At 35.7% G+C, this 27,721-nt stretch overlaps 1 protein-coding gene across 12 annotated transcripts in view; it reads left to right on the top strand.

Annotated features, from left to right (window-relative positions):
• ACACA (acetyl-CoA carboxylase alpha) overlaps positions 1-27,721 on the top strand; it is a 276,021-nt gene that overhangs the window by 85,123 nt on the left and 163,177 nt on the right. For 8 of the 12 annotated variants that reach the window (XM_081270864.1, XM_081270861.1, XM_081270866.1 and 5 more), the window contains 8 exons: positions 3,238-3,370; positions 5,473-5,611; positions 13,964-14,073; positions 15,324-15,405; positions 16,343-16,441; positions 17,702-17,808; positions 21,002-21,112; positions 26,933-27,142. In XM_081270864.1, the coding sequence (XP_081126990.1) occupies positions 3,238-3,370; positions 5,473-5,611; positions 13,964-14,073; positions 15,324-15,405; positions 16,343-16,441; positions 17,702-17,808; positions 21,002-21,112; positions 26,933-27,142 (991 nt within the window). Of the gene's footprint in view, positions 1-3,237; positions 3,371-5,472; positions 5,612-13,963; positions 14,074-15,323; positions 15,406-16,342; positions 16,442-17,701; positions 17,809-21,001; positions 21,113-25,418; positions 25,545-25,838; positions 25,903-26,932; positions 27,143-27,721 lie in introns of those variants that run through there. The other 4 variants (XM_081270871.1, XM_081270872.1, XM_081270862.1 and 1 more) reach the window with 4 other exon arrangements.

Genomic DNA, 27,721 nt, shown 5'->3' on the forward strand with positions numbered 1-27,721 from the left:
AGAATTCTCCCTTCATGTAACACTTTTGTCTAGTTTTGGTTTCATTGTTATTCTAGCTTGGGAGTTTTTCTTCTTTTTCTGTTGTCTGAAAGTTTGGATGATAACTGCCCTTGAAAGTTCAGAGTCTGTCAAGGTCTAGTTACAGAAAGAAAAACTGCATCAGGTATTATTATTATTTTGTTCTTTTTATATTATACCTGACAGTAGAGTGGATTTTGACATATTGTACATACGTGGTATTATGAACAGAGGGTATTCAACAGTGAGAATTGATTACTGGCATGAGGGGGCAAAATTTCGACGTATGCAGTTGAAGGGAGAAATAAAGAATGTCCCTGTGCTTCTGCCCCTTTCAATGCTTTATTCACTCAAATTACTCAATACAATTTCACTCTATAGGTTCTTAATCAAGAAAATGACAATCCTTAATGCTAGGCACTGCAATTAGACATAATCAATTCACAGCAAACAATTCTAGATTAATTAATTCACAGCAAACAATTCTAGATTAATTCTAAGTACTACAAAACACACTTAATCATGACAGGCTTGTGACAGACATTCCCTCTATATGCTAAGTTCAAATGTCAGATCAAAAGTCTTAAGCCTTAGGCTTTATGTCCAGCAGATGCACACTCACTCAGACCTCGGTGATCAGGTCTGGAACCATGGCAGGCTTTTCCTGGCATGGAGTGGACGACCTGTTGAGGAAAGGTCGTAGGGAGAAGTTGCAGCTCTCACCAAGGTCCAGTTTGCGAGCCATGAGGATCATTCAAAGGCCCAGGAACAATGACAAGTAATAGGATGACAGGTCCTCATCAGGCTCTCCAGCCCGAGTGCATCCTTGTTTCAGCTGGCTGAATCCCTGTTCATTTGCTCTATTATTTATACTAAATTTTGGGGCTTTTGACCCCCCCCCCCCTTCAATCTTTATCAGCTAATGGTCTGGTGGTCTCCACCCTGATCTTCTCACCTTTCCCTCATCAGGCGAGGGCAGTCTGCCAGGGACTCCACTCTGTTTATCAGGGTGAGGGGAAGTAACTTGTTTGAGGCTATACTGGAGAGATCTGTGGGTATGCCTGGTAAGACTGCAGGTTTCAAACTGGAGTTTTTAAAATGGAGTTGCTTAGGCTCAGGCCTAAGGTCATCCTCACAGTTTACTTAGGTATTAGAATAATAAAATAACAAAAAAAGTGTGCTAGAATTAATAACTACAGGAAGCAGTTTTCACTACTAGGGCTGGGAGAACAAAAGTGAAGAGCTTATAGTGTTGCCAGAACCTAAGACTTTGGAGGAGGGCCTTGGGGGCTGATACTTAGACCTCTGGGCTAACTTTTGAGTAACTGGTGCTCAAATCCCTGAGGTTGGAAGCCTGGCCTGACAGGTGGTACTAGAGTCAGGTAGCACAATCCAGAGGATGAGTGAGCAGGGCAAGGCTAGTACTCTGACTGCCAAGTAGCCACGATCCACTGCTGTAGATACTGTAGACTTTTCTTGGGAATGTTGAAAGAAGCTTGATGGCGGTAATGAACTCTTATTGTGGGAATGACACTGATAAGATCTGGAAAAAGGAAAAGTCCCTTTTTAAAATCCTTTCTGCTTTCCTATTGGCAGAAATGAACAGAAGAGAGCTATCAAAGGAGCCTTAAGGGCTGGGGTTGTGGCTCAGAGGTAGAGAGCTCGCCTAGGATGTGTGAGACACTGGTTTTGATCCTCAGCACCACATAAAAATAAAATAAAGGTATTGTGTCCACCTACAACTTAAAAAAAAAAAAAGACAGTTTTTTTTTTTAAAGAGAGAGTGAGAGACAGAGAAAGAGAGAGAGAGAGAGAGAGAGAATTTTTTAATCTTTATTTTTTAGTTTTCGGCGGGCACAACATCTTTGTTTGTATGTGGTGCTGAGGATCGAACCCGGGCCGCACGCATGCCAGGCGAGCGCGCTACCGCTTGAGCCACATCCCCAGCCCCAAAAAGACAGTTTTGAAATGAAGTTTGCCCTCATAGTTGCATTGTCACAGAGCAAAAAGGGGTGGATTTATTGCTAAGGGAAAATAAGTAAATAACAGACACTGAATATCATGTATATTTTATGAAGAGAAATCTGAATCTGAAAAAGGTTAAATTATTTGCCAGAGATCACTGGAGTTATTAAATGGACAGGTCTGGAATTTAAACCTAGGCCTTTGCTGGTTCTACTACTATATTCCATCTGATCTAAGACATCATTGGTTGTTAGAAGCACCATTATTTTATGTATCTCTAGGAAAATAATGTCAATTAAAAAAGACATCAATTATAAGTTCCATACTTATAATTGAATTATGGTATGTGATGCTGCCCTATAAAGAATTTGGTTTGGGGCTGGGGTGTGGCTCAAGTGGTGGCACGCTTGCCTGGCATGCGTTTGGCCAGGATTCGATCCTCAGCACCACATACAAACAAAGAATGTTGTGTCCGCCGAAAACTGAAAAATGAATATTAAAATTCTCTCTCTCTCTCTCTCTCGTAAAAAAAAAAAAAAAGAGAATTTGGTTTTGGCTGGATGCCGTTGTGCACACCTTAATACCACCAGCTAGGGAGGCTGAGGCACGAGGATCGTGAGTTCAAAGCCAGCCTCAGCATTTTAGTGAAGACCTGAGCAACTCGGCGAGACTCTGTCTTTAAATAAAATACATAATGAGCTGAGGATCTTGCTCAATGGTTGAGTACCCCTGGGTTTAATCTTTGATACCCTTCCCCCCCAAAAAAGAGAATCTGGTTTTGGAATTGTTGATTTTGAGATGCCTGTGGATTACCCAGATCAAACATTTAGTGGACAGTTTAAAATGTAGTTATAGCTCATAAGAAAGATGGAAGCTAGAGATGTAGAGGTGAAGGTCATCTTCATGGCACATGAGTCATGATTCAGAAACAGCTTCACTGTTTTTTATGTTAGTCTACTATTTATACTATTTCTTTTAATTCTATCCTTTCCCTACCTTTTTATGATGGCATCTGTTGGTAAATCTGATATTGTTTTTTGTTATTCAGGACCACTTTTTTTCCCCCTAAAATTTCCCAAGGAAAGATTTTCTTTTCTGTCTTCTATTTAATGATTTAAAGTATGTGGTCTGCCAGTATAGACTCAACATAGATATAGTTGTTATGAGTATGGTAGTGAAAAGTGGGTTTCCAGAGGATATGGATAGTGTGAAGAAATCTCATCTATGCACTCTGATGGTTTCTCATTTTTATAGGTCTAGCATGTCTGGCTTGCACCTAGTAAAACAATGTCGGGACCGAAAGAAAGTAGACTCACAGCGAGATTTCACTGTGGCTTCTCCTGCAGAATTTGTTACTCGTTTTGGGGGGAATAAAGTGATTGAGAAGGTAAGTTATAACTTGCTAAATTATTTTTGTCAAAGTACATGAGGGCTGTGAGTGGTGACACCTGTCTGTAATACCAGTGACTCAAGAGGCTGAGGATCACAAGTTCAAGGCCAGCCTCAACAACTTAGCAAGACCCTGTCTCAAAATTTAAAAAGGGGTAGGGATGTAGCTCAGTTGTAAAGTGCCCCTGGGCTGAATCCCCAGTAGCAAAAAAAAGGTACATGAGGGGCTGGGGTTATGCTTGCCTAACTTGTGTAAAGCCCTGGGTCGACCATCTTCAGCATAGAGGTGGGGGGAGTAAATGCAATTAATGCCTAGAATAAAAATTGATAGTTATATTTTTCAGGGACTTTACCACTTTTGTGGAATTGCCCTGCCTGGCGTCATTGTGTAATTTCACTATTTTCTGTAATATGTATTTACCACTGATAATTTAATCACAACTAATTGAGGAGATGAAACAGTTTTCATAAGGTTATTTTGAGGGGCTGTTGGCTATAGCTCAGTGGTAGATTGCTTGCCTAACACGTGTTCCATCCTCAGCACCACAGAAAAATAAATAAATAAAGTATTATGTCCATCTACAACTAAAAAATATATTTAAAAAGTTCTTTTTGAAAGGTCTTACAGTTTTGCAGGATGAGTCTGTACTGATCTGACAGGGTATGAGGAATTTATTAAGTTATGGAATGCAACAGTGTTGGATATAGAGAGAGTTTCAGAACAGAAGGCTTAAACAATTTAATAAACTGTGACTTGGCTTCCACCAAGTATTTGAGATGTCTAGAGGAGATATGTCATATGAAATATTTGAAGAGATTTCAGGTATTTTGAAATGTTGTGAGTACTTCTGTGTCACTTTTTTTGGGGGGAGGGGTGCTACAAGAGATTAAAACCAGTGCCCTGTGCATGCTAGACAAGTGCTCCACCCTGAGTTACATCTCCAGCCCTTTTTACTTTATTTTGAGTTATTGCCTCATGCTAATTTGCCTAGGCTGGCCTCAAACTTGCAATACATCTATTGTAGTTTCCCAAGTAGCTGGGATTATAGGCAAGTGCCTCACTGTACCCAGCCTATGTCACTGTCTCAGCCATGTTAGAAATGAATGACTTAGTTGAAATAGTTTATAGTGATTAAAAGATTATAGGATAGGAACCTTGTATTTGTACTTCTAAAAGTATAGCTTCAGCCGTGTCCTTCTATTTCAATAAGCATGGATTATGTATCTATTAGCCTATATTATCCTTAGGGGCATGATTGCAACACAGGTAAGGAGTTGAATGTTTTATTTACAGAAAAGTGTCAAGATCATTTGATTGTGACCATTCTTTCTGACACAGTCTCTACAATTCTAAGGAATTGGGATTCAGCATTTTGGAGAGAAGCAATTGATATTAGGATTTTTATATATTTTCAGGGCTCTGTGTCCTGTTTTATTACAACAGGGAATAGTGCACGACACTGCACAGTTTAGTCTTCTCCCATTTCTTATTTGATAATGCATCATTTCTCTGAAGTTTGTTTTCCTCTATTGCCTAGTAATAGGTATGGGAGAATGATTCACAAACAGTGTATGAGTAATCATGACTTTGCTTTTTCTCCAAGAAAAGTTAAAGTGCAGTAAATTCTACCTTCACACATTGATATATTTGCTTAGCAAACATTTAAAAATATTGCTTGATCACGTGGGTTCTGGTTCCTAATAGTCTAGACTAGCAAGAATTTCAAGAATTTCTGGTTGAAATTCTGATTTTTTTCCCCCAGATAAAAATTTCCCATCTTTTTTTTTTTTTAAAGAGAGAGTGAGAGAGGGGAGAGAGAGAGAGACACACACACACACACACACACACACACACACACAGAGAGAGAGAGAGAGAGAGAGAGAGAGAGAATTTTTTAATATTTATTTTTTAGTTCTCGGCGGACACAACATCTTTGTTGGTATGTGGTGCTGAGGATCGAACCCGGGCCGCACGCATGCCAGGCGAGCGCGCTACCGCTTGAGCCACATCCCCAGCCCCAAAAATTTCCCATCTTTATTCCTCTGTCATTACCTTTCTTTTCTGTATTTTCTCCCAAATCCCATTCTCCTCTCTCCTAGGTTCTTATTGCTAATAATGGCATTGCAGCAGTGAAATGCATGCGATCCATTCGCCGGTGGTCTTATGAAATGTTTCGAAATGAGCGTGCAATTCGATTTGTTGTCATGGTCACACCTGAAGACCTTAAAGCCAATGCAGGTGAGTCATTAGATTTACAAAAGTATCACCCTCAAACATTGAATAGCCCAGCCTTTCAGTAGGAAAATGCTAGTTTAGGAGTATCCCCATATTTAGGAGTTCCAGTAAAATCCTATTCAAAGAATTTCTCTTTAAAAAGTGTCAATAATAGCCATATAAGAGTGATTATAGGCTAACACAGAAGGATAAAGGAAATTGGAGTCACAGCTGGGGGCAGGGGAGTAAAGGGAGAGAAATTATACTATAATTAACCATAGCACACATTCCTATATTCTAAGGTAAATAGTAAACATTTAGCACAGGAATTGTTTCAGGCTTTCAGGTATATGTCTTTTTCAGTATTAAATATTTTCTGTGGCACATTGTTTAGTATGTGTAAGTAGAAAAGTTTGGAAGGAAATGCGATTTCCCTTATGAATTATATTGAATTCCAGAGAATTTTAGAGTAAAGTTTCTTTTTTCTTGTCCTTGTGAAAGAGAGAGGTCCTGGGATCCAAATGGTTTTCACTATGTAAATGCTTTTGTATACTCTGTCTTCTTAGATGGTCCTCTGAGAGCTGTAGGTAAAATCTATTGGTATAACAGAAGTGTGGCTGGTCTTTCTCCTTCATATTTGTATCACTAAGGTGTAAATAATCTCTTAAGATAGAGTATCTACAAATAATTTTAGTTCTTTAAAGAGCTTTTCTTTTAAACCCATTTGGGTCTCTATATGTTGTTTCCATCTTGAGGTAATGATATTAAGACTGACTATTTCTAAGGATTAAAGGTTATTATGGCATCTATAAACAGTGAAGTCACTAATGTATTGGAAAGCATGTATTATTATGTGAAACCTTTTAGATGTACCTTTTAATATATCTGAACTATAATTTTTGTGCCTATAAAAGAAAGATCTTAATTTATTTTTCCTTGAGGAGTTTTAAGGATGAGATCATCTATAGAAAAATGTAAATTACCTTACATGGTTTCTTTTCCCCATCCATTTTACCTGCTACTCCTATTAATTCATTTATTCATTCACTCATGAACATGGAGACCAGACCCATATTTGAATAAGATGTGGTCTTGTTCTAGGAAACAAATAACTTCAACACAATGAAGTAAGCACTACAGTGGAAACATACAGAGGGTACTATGAGAACACAGAAATGAGACATTTAACACTTGGGGGCAGGGTGAACAGAAAGTTTTCTTTCTCTCTCTCTCTCTCTTTTTTGGCACTAGGGATTGAACCTCTGAGCCATATCTTCAGCCCCTTTTATGTTTTATTTAGAGACAAAGTCTTGCTGAGTTGCTTAGGGGCTAGCTAAACTGCTGAGGCTGGCTTTGAACTCATCAGCCACTGGGATTACAGGCGTGTTCTACCACAACCAGCAATAGGAAACTTTCTGGAAGAGATTATGCCTAGCCAAGAATAAATAATTTAAAAAGCCAATAAAGCAGTTAGGGGAGTGTGAAGGGTATGCCAGGCAGAAAAAACAGCATTTGCAAATGCGTAAGGGTCAACACAAGCGACCTTTTGAAAAATTATAGGTAGCTTATTAAAGTAAAAAATAAAATATAGTAATTTAATTAAAATAGTAATAAAATAGTAACAAGGAGAGCCTTGTTTCCTATCCTAAGAGGTCACACTTTCTCTTTTTTTGGAGGGTATGTGTAGTGTGGTTGTGTGTAGTGTAAGTGTGTGTTGGACCTAAAGGATTTGCATTTAAAAAAAATTTTTTTTTTTTGGCAGTACTGGAAATTTGTTCATGCTAGGCCAGTTAGGAAAGTGCTTCACCACTGAGCTACATTCTTTGCCCAAGCTTTTTTTGTTTTGTTTTGTCTTTAACTATACCAAAGTAGAAGAATATAATGAATCCCTTCTCTTATACTTATTTTCCAAGATGAAGGAAAATTGAAAGGAAATACTATTTCCTTTATGAATTATATTTAATTCTAGAGAATTTTAGAGTAAAGTCAAGTCATGACTGCTCTAGTTTCATCTATATTCTCACCCCTGCTACTCATTTACCCAATTATTTTTTAAAAATACGTATTTTTTTTTTGTTTTAGTTGTAGATGGACACAATACCTTTATTTTATTTATTTTTATGTGGTGCTGAGGATCAAACCCAGTACCTTGCAGGCACAAGGCAAGCGTTTCACCACTGAGCCAAACCCCAGCCCATTTTCCCAATTATTTTGAAGCAAATTCTAGATATCATGTTATTTCAGTATGTACCTCTAAAACGTTCTTTTAAAAATTTGGATTATTCCATTAGCATCTTTAAAGATCTATTTGAGGAAGACAATAATAAAGGAAAAGTCTTTTTTTTTAAAGAGAGAGAATTTTTTTAATATTTATTTTTTTAGTTTTCGGCAGATACAACATCTTTGTTGTTGTATGTGGTACTGAGGATCGAACCTGGGCCGCACGCATGCCAGGCGAATGAGCTACCACTTGAGCCACATCCCCAGCAAAAAGTCATTGTTGATCATTGGGTTTGTGATTTAGTTGACTAGGCAGATGCTCATACCACCAACTAAAATACGTTATATAGCTAGAAGAGCATTTGTGTGTGTGTGGTGATATATATTTAGTGTGGAGTACTTGTGGCTTTGGCAAAATTCTATTAATCCTATAAAAAGTTGGCTATATCGTGGAATTAAGAAACAATGAGAGCTAAAGGTTAAGATGTGTTTATTATTGGCAAATATGTGGCATAGTTAACAATACTTTCCAAAAGAAGAGATAAAGAGGGCCAAGAATGAGAATTTATGAAAGACTAAAAATTAGGGATAAACTAAGGTAAATAGGCTTATAAATAAAGCTGAGAAATGATCAAAGATATTGGAAAAGAAACAGAGAAACACAGAGAAAAGAAATTTCCATATGGAAGTATTAAATGTGTCAACAGTCCAAAATTAGGACCAGAAACCATGCAGCAATTAATAAATTATTAACTACTTTTGCAAGAATAATTTCAGAGTAATAATATAAGAGTATGCAGACTAATATAGGATGTTAAGGAATGTCAGAAGTAATATGGAGATAACTGGTATGGACTAGTTTTATTTTTATTTATTTTTATTTTTTTTAAGAATTTTGTATGAGGGAGCAAAAGAAAAGGCAGTAACTAAAACAAAATTCAGGGTAAAGTGAGGTTTTTTAAAAATTTTCAGAATGAAAGAAATTTGGGGATATTTTCATTCTGAGAAGAGAATTAAAGTATGAGAGACCTTAAGTACATTACAGACCTCTAAGAAAAGGAATGGCAAAGGATCAAGGGCACAAGTGGACAATTATATACATTTCTTTTGATCAACAAATTCTACTAGTATTCTCAGGGGGAAGAAATCAGTAGTGAGGGCAAATACATTTGTACAAGGATATCATATATTCATTGCTTGTTATTTTATTTATTTTTATTTTTTTTATTTTTTTAAAGAGAGAGTGAGAGAGGAGAGAGAGAGAGAGAATTTTTTTTTTTAATATTTATTTTTTAGTCATCGGCGGACACAACATCCTTGTTTGTATGTGGTGCTGAGGATCGAACCCGGGCTGCATGCATGCCAGGCAAGCGAGCTACCGCTTGAGCCACATCCCCAGCCCGCTTGTTATTTTAAATAGTGAGAAACTGAATTAATTGTTAAATATTAGCAAATTAGTTAAAGGTATTAAACCAATTAGTTAATTAAAATTTTCCATCCCAATTCTGTGAAATACCATGTAGTCATTAAAAAACATTAAGTGAAGTTAGCCAATCCCAAAAAATCAAATGCCGAATGTTTTCTCTGATATAAGGAGGCTGACTCATAGTGGGGTAGGGAGGGGGAGCATGGGAGGAATAGATGAATACTAGATAGGGCAGAGGGGTGGGAGGGATAGGGAGGGGGCAGGGGATTAGCAGGGATGGTGGAATGTGGATAGACATCATTATCCAAAGTACATGTATGAAGACACAAATTGGTGTCAACATACTTTATATACAGCCAGAGATATGAAAAATTGTGCTGTATAAGTGTAATAAGAATTGTAATGCATTCTGCTGTCATTTATTTTTTTTAAAACCCCAAAATTTTTCTGAATGACATTTATTAGTATAAGACTATTTGGATAAATTGCTATATCATAGTGGCGCATGCCTGTAATCCCAGCGACTCTCAAGGCTGAAACAGAATTGTGGATTCAAAGCCAGCCTCAGCAATACTAAAGTGCCAAGCAACTCAGTGAGACCCTGTCTCTAAATAAAATACAAAATAGGGCTGGGGATGTGGCTCAGTGGTTGAGTTTCCTTGAGTTCAATCCCCAGTACCCCCCAAAATAAAATTAAAAAATTGCTATATTATTATTATGTAATAGTAATATCACAAATTTAGCAGCTGAAAACAATTGACATTTAGTATCTCATAGTTTGTATAAGTCAGAGTATAAGTCTGCATCTGTGGATCCAATAGGATGCAGATAAAACATTTTAGAGGGCTGTTTGAAGTACTCACAAGATTTTAGTCGGTTGTCAGCTGGGGTTAAGGTCTCATCTGAGTCCGAACTTGGAATGAATGTAGCTTCCGCCTCACGTGGTTGTTGTCAACATTCAGTTCTTTTGTTAGCTGTCATGCTGAGGGCTTGAATGTCTGATTGTTGACTATAGTCCATTCTTGGCTCCCTGTCACATAGACCATCCCAGAATGACTTCTCACTTCCTCAAAGTCAGCAAGGGAGAGGATCTTCTAGTAAGATGAGTTATATTCTTATGTAATGTTCTCATGGAAGTGATAATTCTTCACCTGAATCCATATTTTCTTGCCTAGAAGCAAGTCATAGATTCTTTTTGTGCCCAAGGGGAAGAGGTACATGAGCAAAAATCCGGGAGGTTTAGATCATGATAACTCCTTAGTATTTGTCTACCATGTTTGCTAAGGAAAATGTTGCCTGTAAAAGGAAATTGATAGCATGATATAATAGGAAAAAATACATTGTATATAGTCATAGAAAAAGGGTATAACAATATATACCAAAGCAAATTCTACCTTCTCTAAAGGTAGAATTTTGAAGTTTTTATTTCTTTATTTTTCTGCTTTTTCCAACATTGTAACATGGAGCGTATTCTTTTTATACATTTAAAAGGTTATTTAAAAACAAAATGCTAGAAAGGACTGGTATTAAAGAAGGAGTTAGTATTATGGGTGATTTTTCCTTTTCCCCCCTGACCTTTCTATTATGTTAATTATTGTTTAACAGCTTCAATGAGTATAATTTAGTGTTATTAGGTATGTGAGTTTTAACATATTTATACCATTGTGCAGTCATTGCTATAATCCAGTTTAAGATACAAATTACTTTTATGATTTAAAAAATTGTAAAAGGGAACTATAGATAGAAGAGAGGACTTCATCTGAGACTGGATGGGAACAGGCAAAATTGACAGGTTAAGGATGGTAATACTTAACCCATTTGCATAGTTTAATTTCATGATAATTACTAGAAAAGATAGAAAGACGAATGATTAATGAAAACCATAGTAAGGAATTGAGTTTAGTCATCTCTCAGGTATGTAGGGGATTGGTGCCACATCCCTCTGCTAATTCCAAAGACTGCAGATATTCAAGTCCTTCAAATAAAATAATATTTGCTTATGACCTAACCACATCCTCCCCCATATCTAGATTACCAATAACACCTAATACAGTGTAAATACTACGTAAATAGTTGTTATATTAATATCATTTAGGAATTAATGATAGGGAACAAAGTTTCTACTTTTCAGTACAGATACAATTTTTCGTTTTCGCCAAAATGTTTTTATTTTCTTTTCGGTACTAGAATTGAGCCCAAGGATACTCTACCACTGAGCTACATTCCCAGCCCTCCAAAATGTTTTATCTGCAGCCCATTGTGGATCCACAGATGCAGAACCTGCAGATATGGAGTGCCCACTGTGGTCTCTTTGGGGGATAGTTTTTAATTATTTGTGAATATATTCTAGGATAACACCTGTGATTGTAGTTGTGGGGACGAGTAGATGATAGAGAGATACAGGTTATATAATTAGTATGAGCTTTCTTTTTCTATCTCCATAACCTTTTTTTCCTTAGTGTAATGATAGTAAGAAGTTTATTGGTGTAGAACTCTGAACTTTTGTTAGTTGACAGCAACAATACCTTTGCAGATTGTGTGTATTTGTGTAAAGGATATAGGTCAGCAATGTTTTTCTCTATCTAGGATTCTTGAAGTACAGAAAAGACTAAATTATAGTGGAAAAGTTGGATAGATTTGTCTACATTATTTAGTATTTAGCAAATTAAGAAAAAGTTGAAGACAAATTATAATCTGGAAAAACATTGGCAACAATGTAAGAAAAAGTTACTTTTCAATAGAAAATGAACAAAAAACATGAACAGGTAGTCCATAAAAGAAAAAATAAGCCAGGTGCAGTAGTGTGTGCTTATAGTCCCAGCTACTTGAGGTGCAGAGGTATGAGGATTACTTGAGCCCAGGAATTCAGGGCCAGCCTAGGCAACATAGCAAAACCATGTTTAAAAAAAAAAAAAAAAAAAAAGGAAGATTAAGGAAAAAGCAACAAACATGTGAAAAAGAGATTCGGAATCAATGGTAACCAAATAAAGCAAATCAAAACAGTGGTATGTAGAGGTGTTTTTTTTTTTTTTTTTTTAAACTGCTAAAATTAAAAAGATTTTTCATAATATAGGTGGGGCAAATTGGCACCCATATTACTAGCAAAAATCGAAAAATGTGAATAACCTTTGACTTAATAGTTTTACTTCTAGGAAATATCCTGAGGGCATAATTGGATAGCAGTATAAGGATATACATTATTTTAACATTTTTTCAAATTTCTTTTTTTTTTTTTAAAGAGAGAGTGAGAGAGGAGAGAGAGAGAGAAAGAGAGAGAATTTTTAATATTTATTTTTTAGTTCTCGGCGGACACAACATCTTTGTTGGTATGTGGTGCTGAGGATCGAACCCAGGCCGCACGCATGCCAGGCGAGCGCGCTACTGCTTGAGCCACATCCCCAGCCCTCAAATTTCTAATAACTTATATTTTATAAATAATTTAGTATGTAAATGAATGATGGACTATTCAAATATTAATCATTAAAATATTAAATATTCAATATATGTACACATATAATTACATTACATACATGTCATTATGTGGATTGATATCACAACATATTGTTAAATTGGCTGTGTACATGTATAACAGAATATGAACTGGTTGTTTCTGAGATGAGATAGAGGGTGGTTTTGATTTTTAAAAATATGTTATTATATCCTGACATTATCTAAATTTTAAGTAAATTTCCTGCTTTTTCTATAATGAAAAAATAATGAACTTATTTTAATTTTATGCAATCTATAGGACCCTATATCTTAATTTTAGTGGAATGTTGTTTTTAGTTGAATTTTTATAGAAGAAATTAAATTATTTTAATGTTAAGTACAAGATATAAGGAATGTTAATAAATATGGTAAAGATGAACTTTAAACAAGTTACTTAACAATTCCTAGCCAGAATTTCCTGTAAGGTGGGGTGCTAAAAATACTTATATATAGGATTGCTGAGAGAATTAGTATATAAAGGGCTTAATATTGTTCCTGGAAATGGTAATTGCTCTGCTATAGTTTTTTTGCCAGTATCGGAACAGAGAGACGTTAGGGGACAAAACTAAAGAAAAATTTCTTTCAAATACTAACTGCCTCCAAATTCCAGATAAACCTTTTTCAGGCACTAATCAGATTCCTCTAACTAATTTTCCCTGTTTAGTTAATTAGCAAACCTTTCAAGTTCTATTCTCTTCCCATTCTGTACAGTAAGTACTACACTAGGGGAAGGACTTTCTTGTGGTACCATGCAAGTTGAAGGACTAGAACTATTTCTTAGAATAGAGTAATTTTACATGGGCCACTGACCGATTCAACATTGATACAGAGCTTACAAAAGCCTTCTAAAGTGAAATGTTTGAGAACTGCTGTTTTTTTTTTTTTTTTTTTTTAAGAGAGTGAGAGAGAGAGAGAGAGAATTTTTTTAATATTTATTTTTTAGTTTTCGGTGGACACAACATCTTTGTTTATATGTGGTGCTGAGGATCAAACCGGGCCGTACGCATGCCAGGCGAGCGCGCTACCGCTTGAGCCACATCCCCAGCCCCAAGAACTGCTGTTTTGAGTATGAGAGATTCCTAAGTGTATGACAAACTCAGAGCCTCCAATTAAATTGTCCCATTAATGCTGTTTGTTCTATGGTTACTTATGATAGTCCCTGTCCTTTACATAGTTTTGCTATACCATTACATTTTTGAAAACAAATTATGTATTTTGTATTTATTTGTTTACATTTTCAGAATACATTAAGATGGCGGATCACTATGTACCAGTGCCTGGAGGACCAAACAACAACAACTATGCAAATGTGGAATTAATTCTTGATATTGCCAAAAGGATCCCGGTACAAGTAAGAGAGTCTTTTAAAAGCAAATTTCTTTTATAATAAAAAACTTTTTTAAGAACTTTTTTTTACATATATACCAGGGATTGAACCCAGGGGTACTTAAATCATTGAGCTACATCCCCAGCCCTTTTTATTTTTTGAGATGGGGTCTTGCTAAGTTGTGTAGGACCTCACTAAGTTACTGAGACTGGGCTCAAACTTGCAATTCTCCTGCTTCAGCCTCCCAAGTCACTGGGGTTATAGGCATGTACTACCAACGTGTGGCACTTTTATAAGAAAAAAATTAAAAAAAAATTTTTTAGGTATAGATGGATACAATACCTTTTATTATTTTATTTATTTTTTACATGGTGTTAAGGATCAAACCTAGTGCCTCAGCCATGCGAGGCAAGCTCTACACCACTGAGCTACCATCTCAGCTCATTAGAACTTTTAAAGAATTTTTTTATGCAAAGAACTTTCTTTTTTTTTTGAATTTTTTTTTTTTTTTTGGTAGTTGTAGATGGACAGTATGCGTTGAGGAACTTTTATATAAAGCATCTTTTTTGAAAATTCTTATGTACTTTGATATGGAATAACCAAAACAGACAAGGAGAGATGGAAAGAAGGGAATGTTTAAAAATAAACATAATACAAATAGAAAGTTTGCAAGGGTCTTTCAGAGACTTTGTTATTCTATACATCTCACCTTCAAGTCATCCCAAGTAAGTACAAGTTAGCTAAGAATATCCTATGCATTATGCTCAGCCTAGATTATGATGGTGTTTTAGAAGAAGATTGTTTCTACCTTATCATGTTGTGTTAGGAAATTTAGGGTAAATACCTGAATGCCCATTGAGGAATAAATTCTAGGCTTATATGGAACAAAGATGGAATTGGGGTGGCCAAAGTAATTGAATATTTGAAATTGGTCATTATTTTTAGAAAAGGTTCTATAGAGCCTATCTGAAAGACTATGAATTGAGTTTCCTAAAGACCAACAAGACTAATTGGATTGTAATATCAATTTCAACTTGTTTTTTACCTCTTCAGAGGTTTTGTTACAATGGACTGCTTATTGTTGTTGTGTAAAAAGTTTGCCAACAATCAAGCATAGAACCTGAATTAAGCATAAGTCTGCTATAAAGCTATTGTAGTTTTTGCAGTAGAGCTAGTCTTAATAGAGAATAATGTAGTTTGTGGTTTTTGTTGTTATTGTTCTTTGTTTGTTTGGTATGAATTTTAAGAATGAATCATGTTGTGTTTTCTTGTAGGCAGTATGGGCTGGCTGGGGTCATGCTTCTGAGAACCCCAAGCTCCCGGAGCTTCTCTTAAAAAATGGCATCGCCTTCATGGGTAACCCTTTGTGATGTACTACTATTCCTATCTTTCTGTTTCCTTTTATTAATTTTGTCCATATTTTACTCTTATTTTCTTCTGTTTGACATGTACTCAGCCCTTTTGTTTTTTATTCAATCAGTGATGCTCAGAATAACCCTTTTTATTTCTTTATTCCCTATTCTTCATTTTTTACACCCTGCTTAGCTCATTTCATCCTGTTTGTGTTTTCTGTCCCTGAGTTCTTTTCCTTGAGGTATGAAAAAGACTGTGCTTTCCAAAGCACATTTTTAAAAAGTTCCCACTAACCTTAGAAAAACATGTGAAGGGAAGGACTCATTTTTGAATAGTGAAGAATGTGTGCCCTTAAATATGAATCAACACCTTTGTATTTAAGAATATAGACTATATTCCTATGGATAAGAGGCATTTTCTTCCAGGAGAGGTTTTATGGCTCAAATAGTTTCTCTCTGTCTCAAGAGAATTTTCATAATACTGAATATGCTTTGTAAACATTATTGTAGATAGATCTCTACTTTGGGTTCACCTAAGACCAAAGATACTATAATGTATCAGATTTGAACCCCCAAACTTTACCATCTTTATTTTAGGATATAGGTTAATTTTTTTTCTTTTCTTTCTTTTTTTTGTTTTTTTATTAATCACTAAAGATGAATCATAAAAGATGATAAATTTGGTTTATTAGGAATTTAATCCAGCATATATTTGTGTATATTGAGCTCTCACTGTGTGCAAAAAGCTTACTATATTAAATTCTCTAGAGGGTACAAACATGAGTCAAAAACATAGCAGTCCCCATAATCAAATTTATGATCTCCATGACATGTAATGGGGATAGGGACAAGACAAATACAAAAATAATTAAAATACTGGGCAAAATACATGTGCTATAAAAATGAGTCAAAAATGTTACATTTTTTTGTTTTGTTTTTAGGTCCTCCAAGCCAGGCCATGTGGGCTTTGGGGGATAAGATTGCATCTTCCATAGTGGCTCAAACTGCAGGTATCCCAACTCTTCCCTGGAGTGGCAGTGGTAAGAAATTGTTTCTTGGTTGGATTTTTGAAGTGCAGAAAACTTAGTAGATTATTTGGGACAATAGCAGGGGGCTTAGTTTGTTTAAAGTATATTGGGGTTCTTGATAAGAAATATCTTGATATCGCCTAGCTTAATTCATCTTTCATGTCTTAGAAGTTTAAACTTAGACGAGGTGCACAGATGATAAATTGGTCTAGAATGATCTTGAGACTTAATTTGAAGAAACTTTGGGAAACACATGTTCTGGGGGTTCAAATCTATTCAGGGTAGGTTAGAATCTTCCTTAGAGGCTGCCTTCTTAAGTGTAATTATACTTTTGGACCATGTGGGCGGTGGCCTGGGTTCCAGGAAAAACCTAAAGCCCTCTTACTCAATGTTTACCTATCAGTTCTTTTCTGATGTCAGCCCATAATCTATGGATGATTTGCTTTGCAAAATACCATTCAACCTCAGTTGCCCTTGATGCAGAAAATGAGGTCAATAGTCAACCTTTCTTTCACGCATGTAGAGAAAGAAAATTTTTAAAAAAATTATTCTTGACAAATCTCATAAAGAGTGCCATGTAAACTATTACAGCTGATGACAAAAGGAACTTTCCCTTTTTTTTAGTGCTCCCTCTGGGAGCAGACATACATTAAAACCTCTTTTAAATTGGAATGACCATTGTCTTGAGGCCAGGAGATTTGAACCCTTGTTATTCTGGCTCTCCAGGGGGATTGCCATATCCTCTCCAGACCTGCTAGGTCAAATAGTTTAAAATAAAAGCTTGAATTTGTTCTTGTTTGAATGGAGAGTCTATAGTGTTCCCCTTGTGGCTAAGTACAGGAACATTCAGGGAGCATGAAATCATGACTCTGCTGAGGCCAATAAAACCGCCATTTCCATTTCCAAGGGCTCATAAAGATTGAATTATTTCTCAGACCTCTGGCCCTAGAGCAGGCCTGAACACACAGATTGAAGGTATTGCCGGGTTGCTGTGAAAAGTCTGTTATGCTTTTTTGTTTTTGTTGCATTTTTATAAGTTGGTCCCCTTTAGCTCTCCTGGTTTCTTCCAGCATAAGAACCCAAATTGCCACCTCATGCTGTGGATACATACTGTTACCTACACGGACTGATCACAGTGTTATGTCCTTTTTTTTTTTTTTTTCTCACATCTGCTTTCAATTTAGGATAAATATCATAGCATTTAAAGAATATGTAGCAGAAAACTGACATGAATTCTTATAGTTACTCTCTCAAGTCACTTGTCTATTGCAGGTCTTCGTGTGGACTGGCAGGAAAATGATTTTTCAAAACGTATCTTAAATGTTCCACAGGAACTATATGAAAAAGGTTATGTGAAGGATGTGGATGATGGGCTGAAGGTGGGTTCCTAACTCCAGGGATTGATGCCTTTCAACTGATTGATTATAGCCAAATATGGTTCATGGTGTGTATCCTTGGTGGTATGAGGGTTGTAAGACTAGGCTGTATAGTTTATAAAGTGTAGAGTGAGGAAATGACTTTAAATTTAAATTAGTTTTAAGCATGCTATTCATTTGGACAGAACATTGCTTAGGCAATTAAATTGGTATTTTAAGGAAGTACTGTTTCTTCCTCATTCTACCACCTGTTAGATGTGAGGGGAATCAGCAAGCCACATACTTCTTTTCTTCTTGAGTTCAGAACCAAGATAAAGTTTAGATGGCTAAGTCAGGTCAAAGTTTCAACTGTGTTACAATACACTTGATAAAAATGACTTCAGTGTGTAACAGCAATGAGATTTACAAACTGAATGCCAAATTTTACGAGGTTTACTGCCTCACTGGTAACTTGCAGTGCTGAATAACCTCAGGCTTCCTTCTATAGAGATGCCATTTTTATCATTTAGATTATTATATGGCTGAGAGCCGAACAAAAGCATATATTTGTGCAGTGGAGTTATCTCAAAAGGGAAGAGACTGAGCAGTGCATATTTAGTTCTCCTTCTAAATTGACCAGTCACATAATTTATGCTTTTTCCCTTGGGAAGGAGTGAGGGAGGGAGCCAAGAGAGGCTGTAAGTATTACTCTATTATCCTTTCACATAGAAAGGTGAACCCAGGCAAAAGGAGAGAGATCCTTTCTCCAACCTTTTCTTTCCTTATAGTTCTCTCCAGTTTGTTCCTTATGAACTTTTTAGCTAAATGAAAGTATCAGTTATGCCTCTAGGTAGATGATGGAAGAGAGGCCATTTTAGAAAAGCACTTTGCTTGAGTTTGACTTGTGAGTTATAAATTCAAGAGGAATGCTAAATGTTCAATTAATTTTGCTCTGTTGTGTGCAGTTCAAGTTAAATATCCCATAATCTCCATAATAAGAAAAGTTACTATTTCTAATTGAATTACAAATGCTTTATTCTATTTGCTATAATTTGCAAAAGAATAGAAGTCCTTTTTTCTTTTTTTTCCCTGATTTTAAAATGTAAGCAGAATTTTCTTTTTCTTCTTCTTCTTCTTTTTTTTTTTTTTTTTGTGGTGGTATATGGACAGCATGCCTTTATTTTATTTGTTTATTTTATGTGGCGCTAAGGATTGAACCCAGTACCTCCCACATGCTAGGCAAGTGCTTTGCCACTGAGCTATAGCCCCAGACCTATAAGCAGAAATTTCTGGTAGAAAATTGGAAAGCCAGAGATGATAATAAAACTACCCATGAAGCTACCATTCAAACATAATGCCTATTAACATGTAATATCCATGTATTTTCTTCCAGCTTTTTCGTTAATTCATATATTTATATAATCTTTATTAATAAATTCCAATAATTAAAAAATTAGGGTCTTACAATATATATTGTTTGGTAATTCTGGTACTTTATTCTACTTAATTTTATATATAAACATTTCCCCCATAGCATTAAAATTCTAAAATTCTGTGTATGTACACACACACTGTGTTATTAAATCAGGGGTATTTTACCATCATCCTCGGCACTTTTTATTTTGAGGCAGGGTTTCTTGCTAAGTTGTTTATGGTTTTGCTTAGTTGCTGAGGCTGACTTTGAATTTGTAATCCTTCTGCCTCAGGCTCTGGAGATGCTGAAATTATAGCATGTGCCACCATACCCAACAAAATTATTATTATTTTGATATTGGGGATTGAACCTAGGAATGCTTTACCCAGCTCTTTTTTTAATGTTTTATTTAGAGACAGGGTCTTGCTAAGTTGCTTGTGGTCTCACTAAATTGCTGAGGCTGGCCTTGAACTTGTGATCCTCCTGTCTCAGCCTCCCAAGCCACTGTGATTAGGGGCATGCGCCACTGTGCCCAGCCTTGCCCAGCAAGATTCTAAAATATTTTTAAAGGGTGAACTGTGGCTAGAACTTTCTTATATTTTTAACAGGCCTATCTTCTTATTGACTTCCTGTGGGATACCCTCTTCCCTTTCTAATGTCTTTTTAACATTTGTGCTATTTCGTTGATCACCTATCATTGAGTGATTTGAGTTAATCCCACTAATTCTCTTTATATCAGCATAGGAAAGAATAGAGCTAATTAAACTTTGGAAGAGATGGGTTTTTATCACTAATCTGACACAAAATTAAAATTTTTTTTTTTCTGATGATACAGTTTAGAGATATAATTTACATTATCTTCATAATGTAGCAAAACCTTAAAAGCCAAGAATAATTTTACAAAGGAATGACTTGGTTATATAAAGATTTTGGTTAACTTTCCCCCAATTTACTTTTTGCCTAAACAGTACAATTCAGTTATCTTCTATATCATTACATATAAAAGTAACCTCATTCCTTCTGATAATTACATAGTATTCTACATAGTGTATGATATATCTAGTTTTAACTATTTCCTTATTTGATGGATAGATATTTACTTTTCAAAAAATTTTTGAACTGTCACCTGATCAGCCTACTATAAATGTGAAAAGCAAATTTAGAGCATGTGTTGAAAAATTAGTTTTCTAATTTTATTATTTTGAGATTTTGTTATTTATATTTTATAAAAGGTTGTATGAGAAAAAGCTTTTGAATACTTGAGAGTTCTTAGTTTTTTTTTAAATGTGTGGTTAGAAGCTATGCTGAGACATCAACTTATATTAAATACTTAAGAAAAAAATTATGGGTAATGTGTAAATACCTGCATACTATAAGGAAGGTACTCCAACAATATATTTGATACAAATTCATTTCTACCCATCTTCCATTTATAGAATTCTATGTATTCTAGAATTCATTTATTTGCATTTATATATGTGGATATATTAATTTATATACAATCATACATAAATATATAGTTCCATTTTGGTTTTGACTTCTATTATGGATTATCCTAGACTGAACCATATAAAATTGCCAATATTCCAGTATTTTTTTAATCTACAAAAAAGATTATTTCTTTTGGTTTAACCTAATACTACAAATATTATTCTGTTAGTTTTTCACCTTGGTATATCTTGAGGTTCTTTCTATTTTAGTACTTCTAGATCTACTAAATAACTGTATTATTAAAGGAGAAAATGCCAGTTTTCTTCTACCTTACTAAATACTACTCTTCCATTTTCCTCTTTCTTCTTAAAGGCAGCAGAGGAAGTTGGATATCCAGTAATGATCAAGGCCTCAGAAGGAGGAGGAGGAAAGGGAATCAGAAAAGTCAACAATGCAGATGACTTCCCTAACCTCTTCAGACAGGTAGAGTGCAAGTTCTTTTTGTTTATTTGAGCTGACATGTACATCAGAGATACACAATTTAACAATACTGAAATTTGGATGTGCAAAAAATACTTAATTTTTATCTTTGCCTATATTTAATCTAGTCTTTCTCCCTAGCCTTCCACCTGCTTATTAACAGGGAAAATAAAGTTAGTGAAATGTCCAAATCAATTTAAGTTTTATTCATTTAGGTAATTCAAACTGTAGAGTTATTCTTTCTTATATAGGAAGGAAGTTCTTCCCTGCATGGCACATGTGACTCACAGTATCTCATAGTGACAAGGAAAAAAAATCAGTGTCTTTCTGTATTTTTTACCCCTGGTCTGCTGACATAAATCAGCGTTAGGTATGCTGATATGATATTTATCTAGTTGCTCCAACATTGGTCAGACCCAGACTTGCTCATTGGCTTTCCTTACTTCATTTCAAATTTTCTGCAGGCCCCTGTGTTTCTACCATGTGTCCCATGTATCCTGTTGGCCCAGCAGTCTGTGCCTTAGCCTGTGCTGTATGGCTGTCATATGCTCGGCACAGGATCCCTAAAGCAGGCCAACATTATGTAGAACTGAGGGTGGCTCAGCAAAGCTCATCCTAGTGTCTCTCTGTCTTACCCTCTGCTTTGTAGTTAAGTTAGTGTGGCCATGGGGGTCGGATTTTGGGAACCAAGGATTGAACCCAGGGGCATTTAACCACTGAGCCACGTCCTCAGCCGCCCCCCTCCTTTTTTTTAGTGTTTTATTTTGAGACAGGATCGTGCTAAGTTGCTTAAACTCAGTAGGTTGCTGAGGCTGGCTTTGAACTTGCGATCCTCCTGCCTCAGCACCACCATACCTGGTGACATTGTTGTATCTTTTCAGAATCTTAAACCTTTGCTCTGTCCTCACAGTTAGCCTCATGTACATAACTTACCTCTTTTTCTCCCACTAATACCCAGAAAAGATGTCAGAAAAAAGGAAAATGGGGTACAAGTTTGGCCTTATCACTCTCTTAGCTTTCCACATTTTCTTAGTTTTCCTAGCATCTTCTATTTCATACCATCTTTTATTATGTCCTTAACAATGTTTTGTTTGGATTTGGGGGGCACTCTATCAGCTCTTTTTATTTTTTCTTTTAAGACAGTGTCCTGCTAAGTTGTCCAGACTGATCTTGACTTTGTGATTCTCTTGCCTCACTCAGCCTCTCCAGTAGCTGTGAATATAGGTATCTGCTACCATTCTCGACCTTAGCAACCATTTATTTGCTTTCACTCCTCCTTTTTCAAAATCTTTCATCAGCAATTTTTTTTGCTTCACTTTCAAGGGCTAAAGGGAGAAACTCTATGACCTGGGTCTACCATGATTTGAACTAGATAAAGAAAATGGTAAAAATATTGTCTTACTGCATTATCTTATTTTGAGTGTAAGAAGTTGAATATTACCTCAGTTTTTTTCATTACATTCCTTCTATAAATTTTGATTTTAGAGATAGGTCACTGCTTCATGGAGTCTAGAGAGAAGGCCTTTGCTCTTAGAAACAAAACAGAAAACATGGTAATGGTAACTCCTATAAACACTTCAAAACTATTTATTATTGTGGAATTCAATGGTTGAAGAGTCTAGGACACTAAGGAGTGAGTCATTTTATGTGAAAATCCTTAAATTTCAATAATGGTTAGCTAAATAACTCAAACTAGTCCTCCCACTGAGAAGAAACTAAAAAAAAAACTAAATGATTAAACAAACAAACTCTGTCTTAAGGCATTAAAGACCCTTTCAAGACAGGGAAGAATTATGGCAGAAGAAGAAAAAGAGAGGTGAACATGGAATTCAAGGCCACTCTTTTCATAAAGAAATATTCTAGAAGAAATAGCTGAAAAGCTGGAGTTTTCAACAGTCTTAAGAGACTAAAAGGCCAAAATATAGACTTCAGGGCTTGCTGAGAATGGGTGCCCAGGGAAAACTCCCACATTTTAGGTTGAGGTTCTGAAGGACTATACCACAGGAGAAAGGATGAACTGGAAATAGACAAACCCTCTCAGGGACTAAATCTCAGATTCAAAGTACTCAACATTGATTCAAGCAATATGCTTTATGATTATTACTGCTCATAGCCACCACAGGAAGCAAATATGAATCTACTCCAGAGAAAGATAAGACCCAGAATCTCAATTTTTTCTATTAATTTTTGTATGGTATATTAAGCCCCCAATTAAAAATAAGCAGTCATAAAATGCCATGATTGAAAAATCAAGAAGAAAAGTCAATAGAAACAAAATCCACAGTGGATTTAAATATAAAATTAATCAGACAAGGGCTTTAAAGTAACTGTACTTAACATATCTGAGGAAATTAAAGATAAGATTGAGAATTTTGGCAGAGAACTGAAAAACCAAAAAGAAGAAACAAATGAAAATCCTAAAACTGAAAAGGCAATAACTAAAATAAAGAAGTTAGTATAGTTAGCATATAGGTGCAGTTGAAAAGAGAATTAGTCACTGAAAAATAGATGAGAAGAAATCTTGGACTGAAGTATGAAGAGAGACAAAAGGATGAAAAATACAGAAAAGAGCAATGTGAGATAGTACTTTGCAAGGATGACTGTGATAACTCCTCCCCTCTCTGTATCCCCCTATAAAATATGATATTGCTCTTTTCTACCCTGAGAATTTCAACTGACCTTGTGACTTGTTTTGACCAATAGAATGTGACAGAAATGGTGTACAAATTTTGAACCTAAACTTCAAATGGTTTTATAGTTTTTGCCCTTTCCCTCTTGGAATGATCCCTCAGATTGCCATGTAAAGAGCCAATTGTAGCCTACTAGAGAAAGGCCCAGTGAAGCAGAAGTAAATCATCCCATCTAAGGCTTCCTAGTCCTATAAACTCATAAGTAAGTAAAAGCATTGCTGTCCCAAATCATTAAATTTCTGAAGTTTGTTAGGTATTGATGGATAACTGATACAGTAATTAATATCTAAAGTTATAATACTATCACAGTGAAAAACAAGGCATTGTTTTTGAAATTGGCTCATAGGTAGAAGCTGGAAAAATGATGAGGAAGATATTAATGAAGTTGGGGGAATGATGAGCAAACTATTAGTGGAGGCTGAAGAAGTAGTGAAATACTTGTCATTGGAGTCTGGAAAAAAGATAACCGCATGTTTTATAATGGTGGAACAATTAACAGAAAATGTTTTCTGAAGTAACTTGAAAGATTATGTGTTTAAAGAAGTCAAGAATCTGGTTAAGGAGATCTCTGGGGACCAAGTGTTAAAAGTAGAGTGTTTCTACTTGCTTATACTAAGGAGCTGTAGAAGAAAGATGGGTTAAAGATGATGTTTTGTTTGCTAGCAGAATTTTGGGTGCTAACACCCAAAGGAAATCAGAAGAGTCTAGAACTTGTTGGGGTTGAAAATATAATTGTTTCTCATTCCCAGTCTCTTTAGCTGCTAAAAAATTTGTGAAGCCAAAAAAAAAAAAAAAAAAAAAAAAGTCTCAGTAAAGATCAAGTCAAGAATGTTTGGACTTTAAGAACTCAAAAATATTTACAGCAGTATCTGATAAATGACCTTCTTAGCTAGACAAACATGCTTCTAATAATATTAAGGGCATTGCCTCACCACAGTTTGATTTGCCCAAAGTATAGAAAAGTCTATGCAGAAATGATTTATGGTTGTGGCTTTTGAGATAAGCAGTGAATCCATTATGATCCATAGAAAACCCACAAAATTATCAAGAGACTTGTATTGATGAATGCACCAAAGGAACTAAAATGGACAGAAACAGTTCATAATGAAAAGAGGCCTTTGGATCTTCACATTTTTGTGGACAGGAAGCAGACTGAGGAAAACTATTCATCTGTAGACATTAGTTATTTCTTTTTTTTTAATATCATTTTTATTGTTGTTTATTTTTTATGTGGTGATGGGGATTGAATTCAGGACCTCTGATAGCTCAGTGGTAAAGTACTAGGCAGGCACTTTACCACTGAGCTATCTTCCCAGCCCAACATTAGTTATTTCTAATAAAAAGTTTTTTCAGTGGAGAAGGCAGAGGGATGCCATGGATTAGAGACACACTTTTAAGGAATAGAACCAGATCCCCCCGCCAAAAAAAAAAAAAAAAAAATCCCTGAGTAGGAGATCCTGGCAACATGTACCCACCTGGATTTCGAAATTGCTACAAACCAGTGACCACTATGTACTTCCCATCCTCTCCTCTTTGAATGGGAGTATCTTTTGACATTCTTTCTCCCAGTCTTTTAATTAGATGTTGGGTGTGTTGGGGCAGATAACTTGTCTTTTTAGTTCCCAGGTCTTTGCATCAAGAAAAACTGTACATGCGGAGCTGCACCCAAGGACATGAGTCATGAGAAAAGTGGACATCAAGCCTGATGCCATGATTGGATGAGACTTTGGGGGTCTTGGGAGGGGGTGAGTCTATTTTGCATGAGGGAGGTATGTGAATTATTGTGGCCATAGGGGGACTATAGTAGATTGTTTGCACAGATGGCCACAATAACTCCTCCCATTCCTGTATGTGCAATGTGACTTTGCTGTTCTTCCCTTCAAGAGGTGGCATCTCTTTCCCCAGTCCTTGAATTGTAGCTGACCTTGTGACTTGCTTAGACCATTATTAAAAGGTGACCAAAGTGATATGTAAGTTCTAGAGCCTAGACCTCCAGAGGCCTTGCAACTTACACCCTCACTCTACAGGATCACTGCATTAAAGAAGCCTGGTTTAACCAACTGGAGGATGAAAGCTCCTTAGACCTACCAGCCAACAAGACATGTGAGTGAGTCCATTCAGCCCACTCAAGCCACCAGATAATGATATGCACACAATTGCAAGACCAGAAGAATTATTCAGCATAACATCATGAGCAAATAAAGTATTGATGTTTTAAACAAGCAACTGAGTTTTGAAGTGACTTGTTATTTAGTAAAACAGAACAAAAAAGGTACAGAACATAAAAGACATGGGATATAATGAAATGATCTAACATCATGTACTTTTAAGTCTCAGAGAACAGAATGGAACAGAAGTAACATTTAAAGAAGTAATGAAACAAAAAGCCATATTTGAAAAGATAATGGCTAAGAATTTCCTTAAACTGGTAAAAGATACCAAGTACAGATTCCAAAAACACTATGAGCCCCAAGGAGAATAAATCTGCCATTCCCTACCCCACCTCCAAAAAAAAAAAAAGAAAGGAAGGAAGAAGAAAGAAAAAAAGAAACATTTTAAAGCAACTGGAGAAAAAGAATTATTTTCAAAGGAGTAACAAAATTAATTTGAAATCTTAGTAGAGACGGTGGAAACCAGAACACTTTGGGATATCTCTTAAGTGCTGGAAAAAAGTTAATTACCATTGTAGGATTCTGTACCCACTGGCAAAATTTTTTAAAACCGAAGATGGAAGTCTTTTATTTGTAAAAACACCACGTGTTATATAATGTGAACCAGGAATGAATGCATAGTCTTGAGCACGTCATATATTTGGCTGTTTGGAGTAGATGGCAATATTTTGCCCTGTTGTGGGGTTTGTATGTGTGTGTTTTCAAATATTTTGCCGTTTACCTTTGTAACATACTGGATGTTTTATGTTTTCATTTTCATTAATATTGGTTATATGACTAAGAATGCAAAATGTTAAAGAGAGACAAGGCATGGACTCTATTTTATTCATTCTGTATGTCTATTGATTAACATAGTTCTACACTTCAAGGCTTCTGCTTGTTGAAATCAAAACAGTTTAGCAGAACAACAACAACAAAAATTTACCACTTAAGATTTTGTTTTCTTTCTTTTTCTAACATAGGTTCAAGCTGAAGTCCCTGGATCACCTATATTTGTGATGAGATTAGCCAAACAATCTCGTCATCTGGAGGTACAGATCCTAGCAGATCAATATGGCAATGCCATCTCTTTGTTTGGCCGTGACTGCTCTGTACAGCGCAGGCATCAGAAGATTATTGAAGAGGCACCTGCTGCTATTGCTACTCCAGCAGTATTTGAACATATGGAACAGGTGTGTCTGTTAAATATTCTCACACAGAACCACTTCTCCTTTAGTTCCTGTACTGACTTGAAAATAGTGGAATTTCAAGCCATGATTCTGGATAATTGATAGTGTTTTGTCTTTCTTGTCCTTTTCCCATTAGGAAAATTGTCAAAGAACATTTTAAGCTCTAAAAGTAGTTAACACTTAAAAAAAAAAATCACTGTGCTATTTTGAGGAGAGATTAAGAAAAGAAAGATTTGGATTTTTAACAAGTTCACGATAAGCAAGTAGTTCCATTTTTGGGATTGGAGGTCATCACATCTTCAGATCCATTATCTTTAATTCAAATATCATTCACATTCGAATATTCAGGGGCTGGAGCTGTGGCTCAGCAATAGCGTGCTTGCCTGGCATGTGTGAGGCACTAGGTTCAATTCTCAGCATATCACATAAATAAATAAAAATAAAGGTATATCAACAACTAGAAACATATTTTTAAAAATTCAAATATTCATTATCTTTCATTTAAATATCTTTAAAGTTTACATACTCTGTATTTTTGTATAGAAAGAATTTCTGAGTCATGAAACATGTCGTGGAAGTGGA

Source organism: Spermophilus citellus (assembly GCF_964194105.1).
Source record: "Spermophilus citellus genome assembly, chromosome: 17".
Classification (NCBI taxonomy): Eukaryota; Metazoa; Chordata; class Mammalia; order Rodentia; family Sciuridae; genus Spermophilus; species Spermophilus citellus.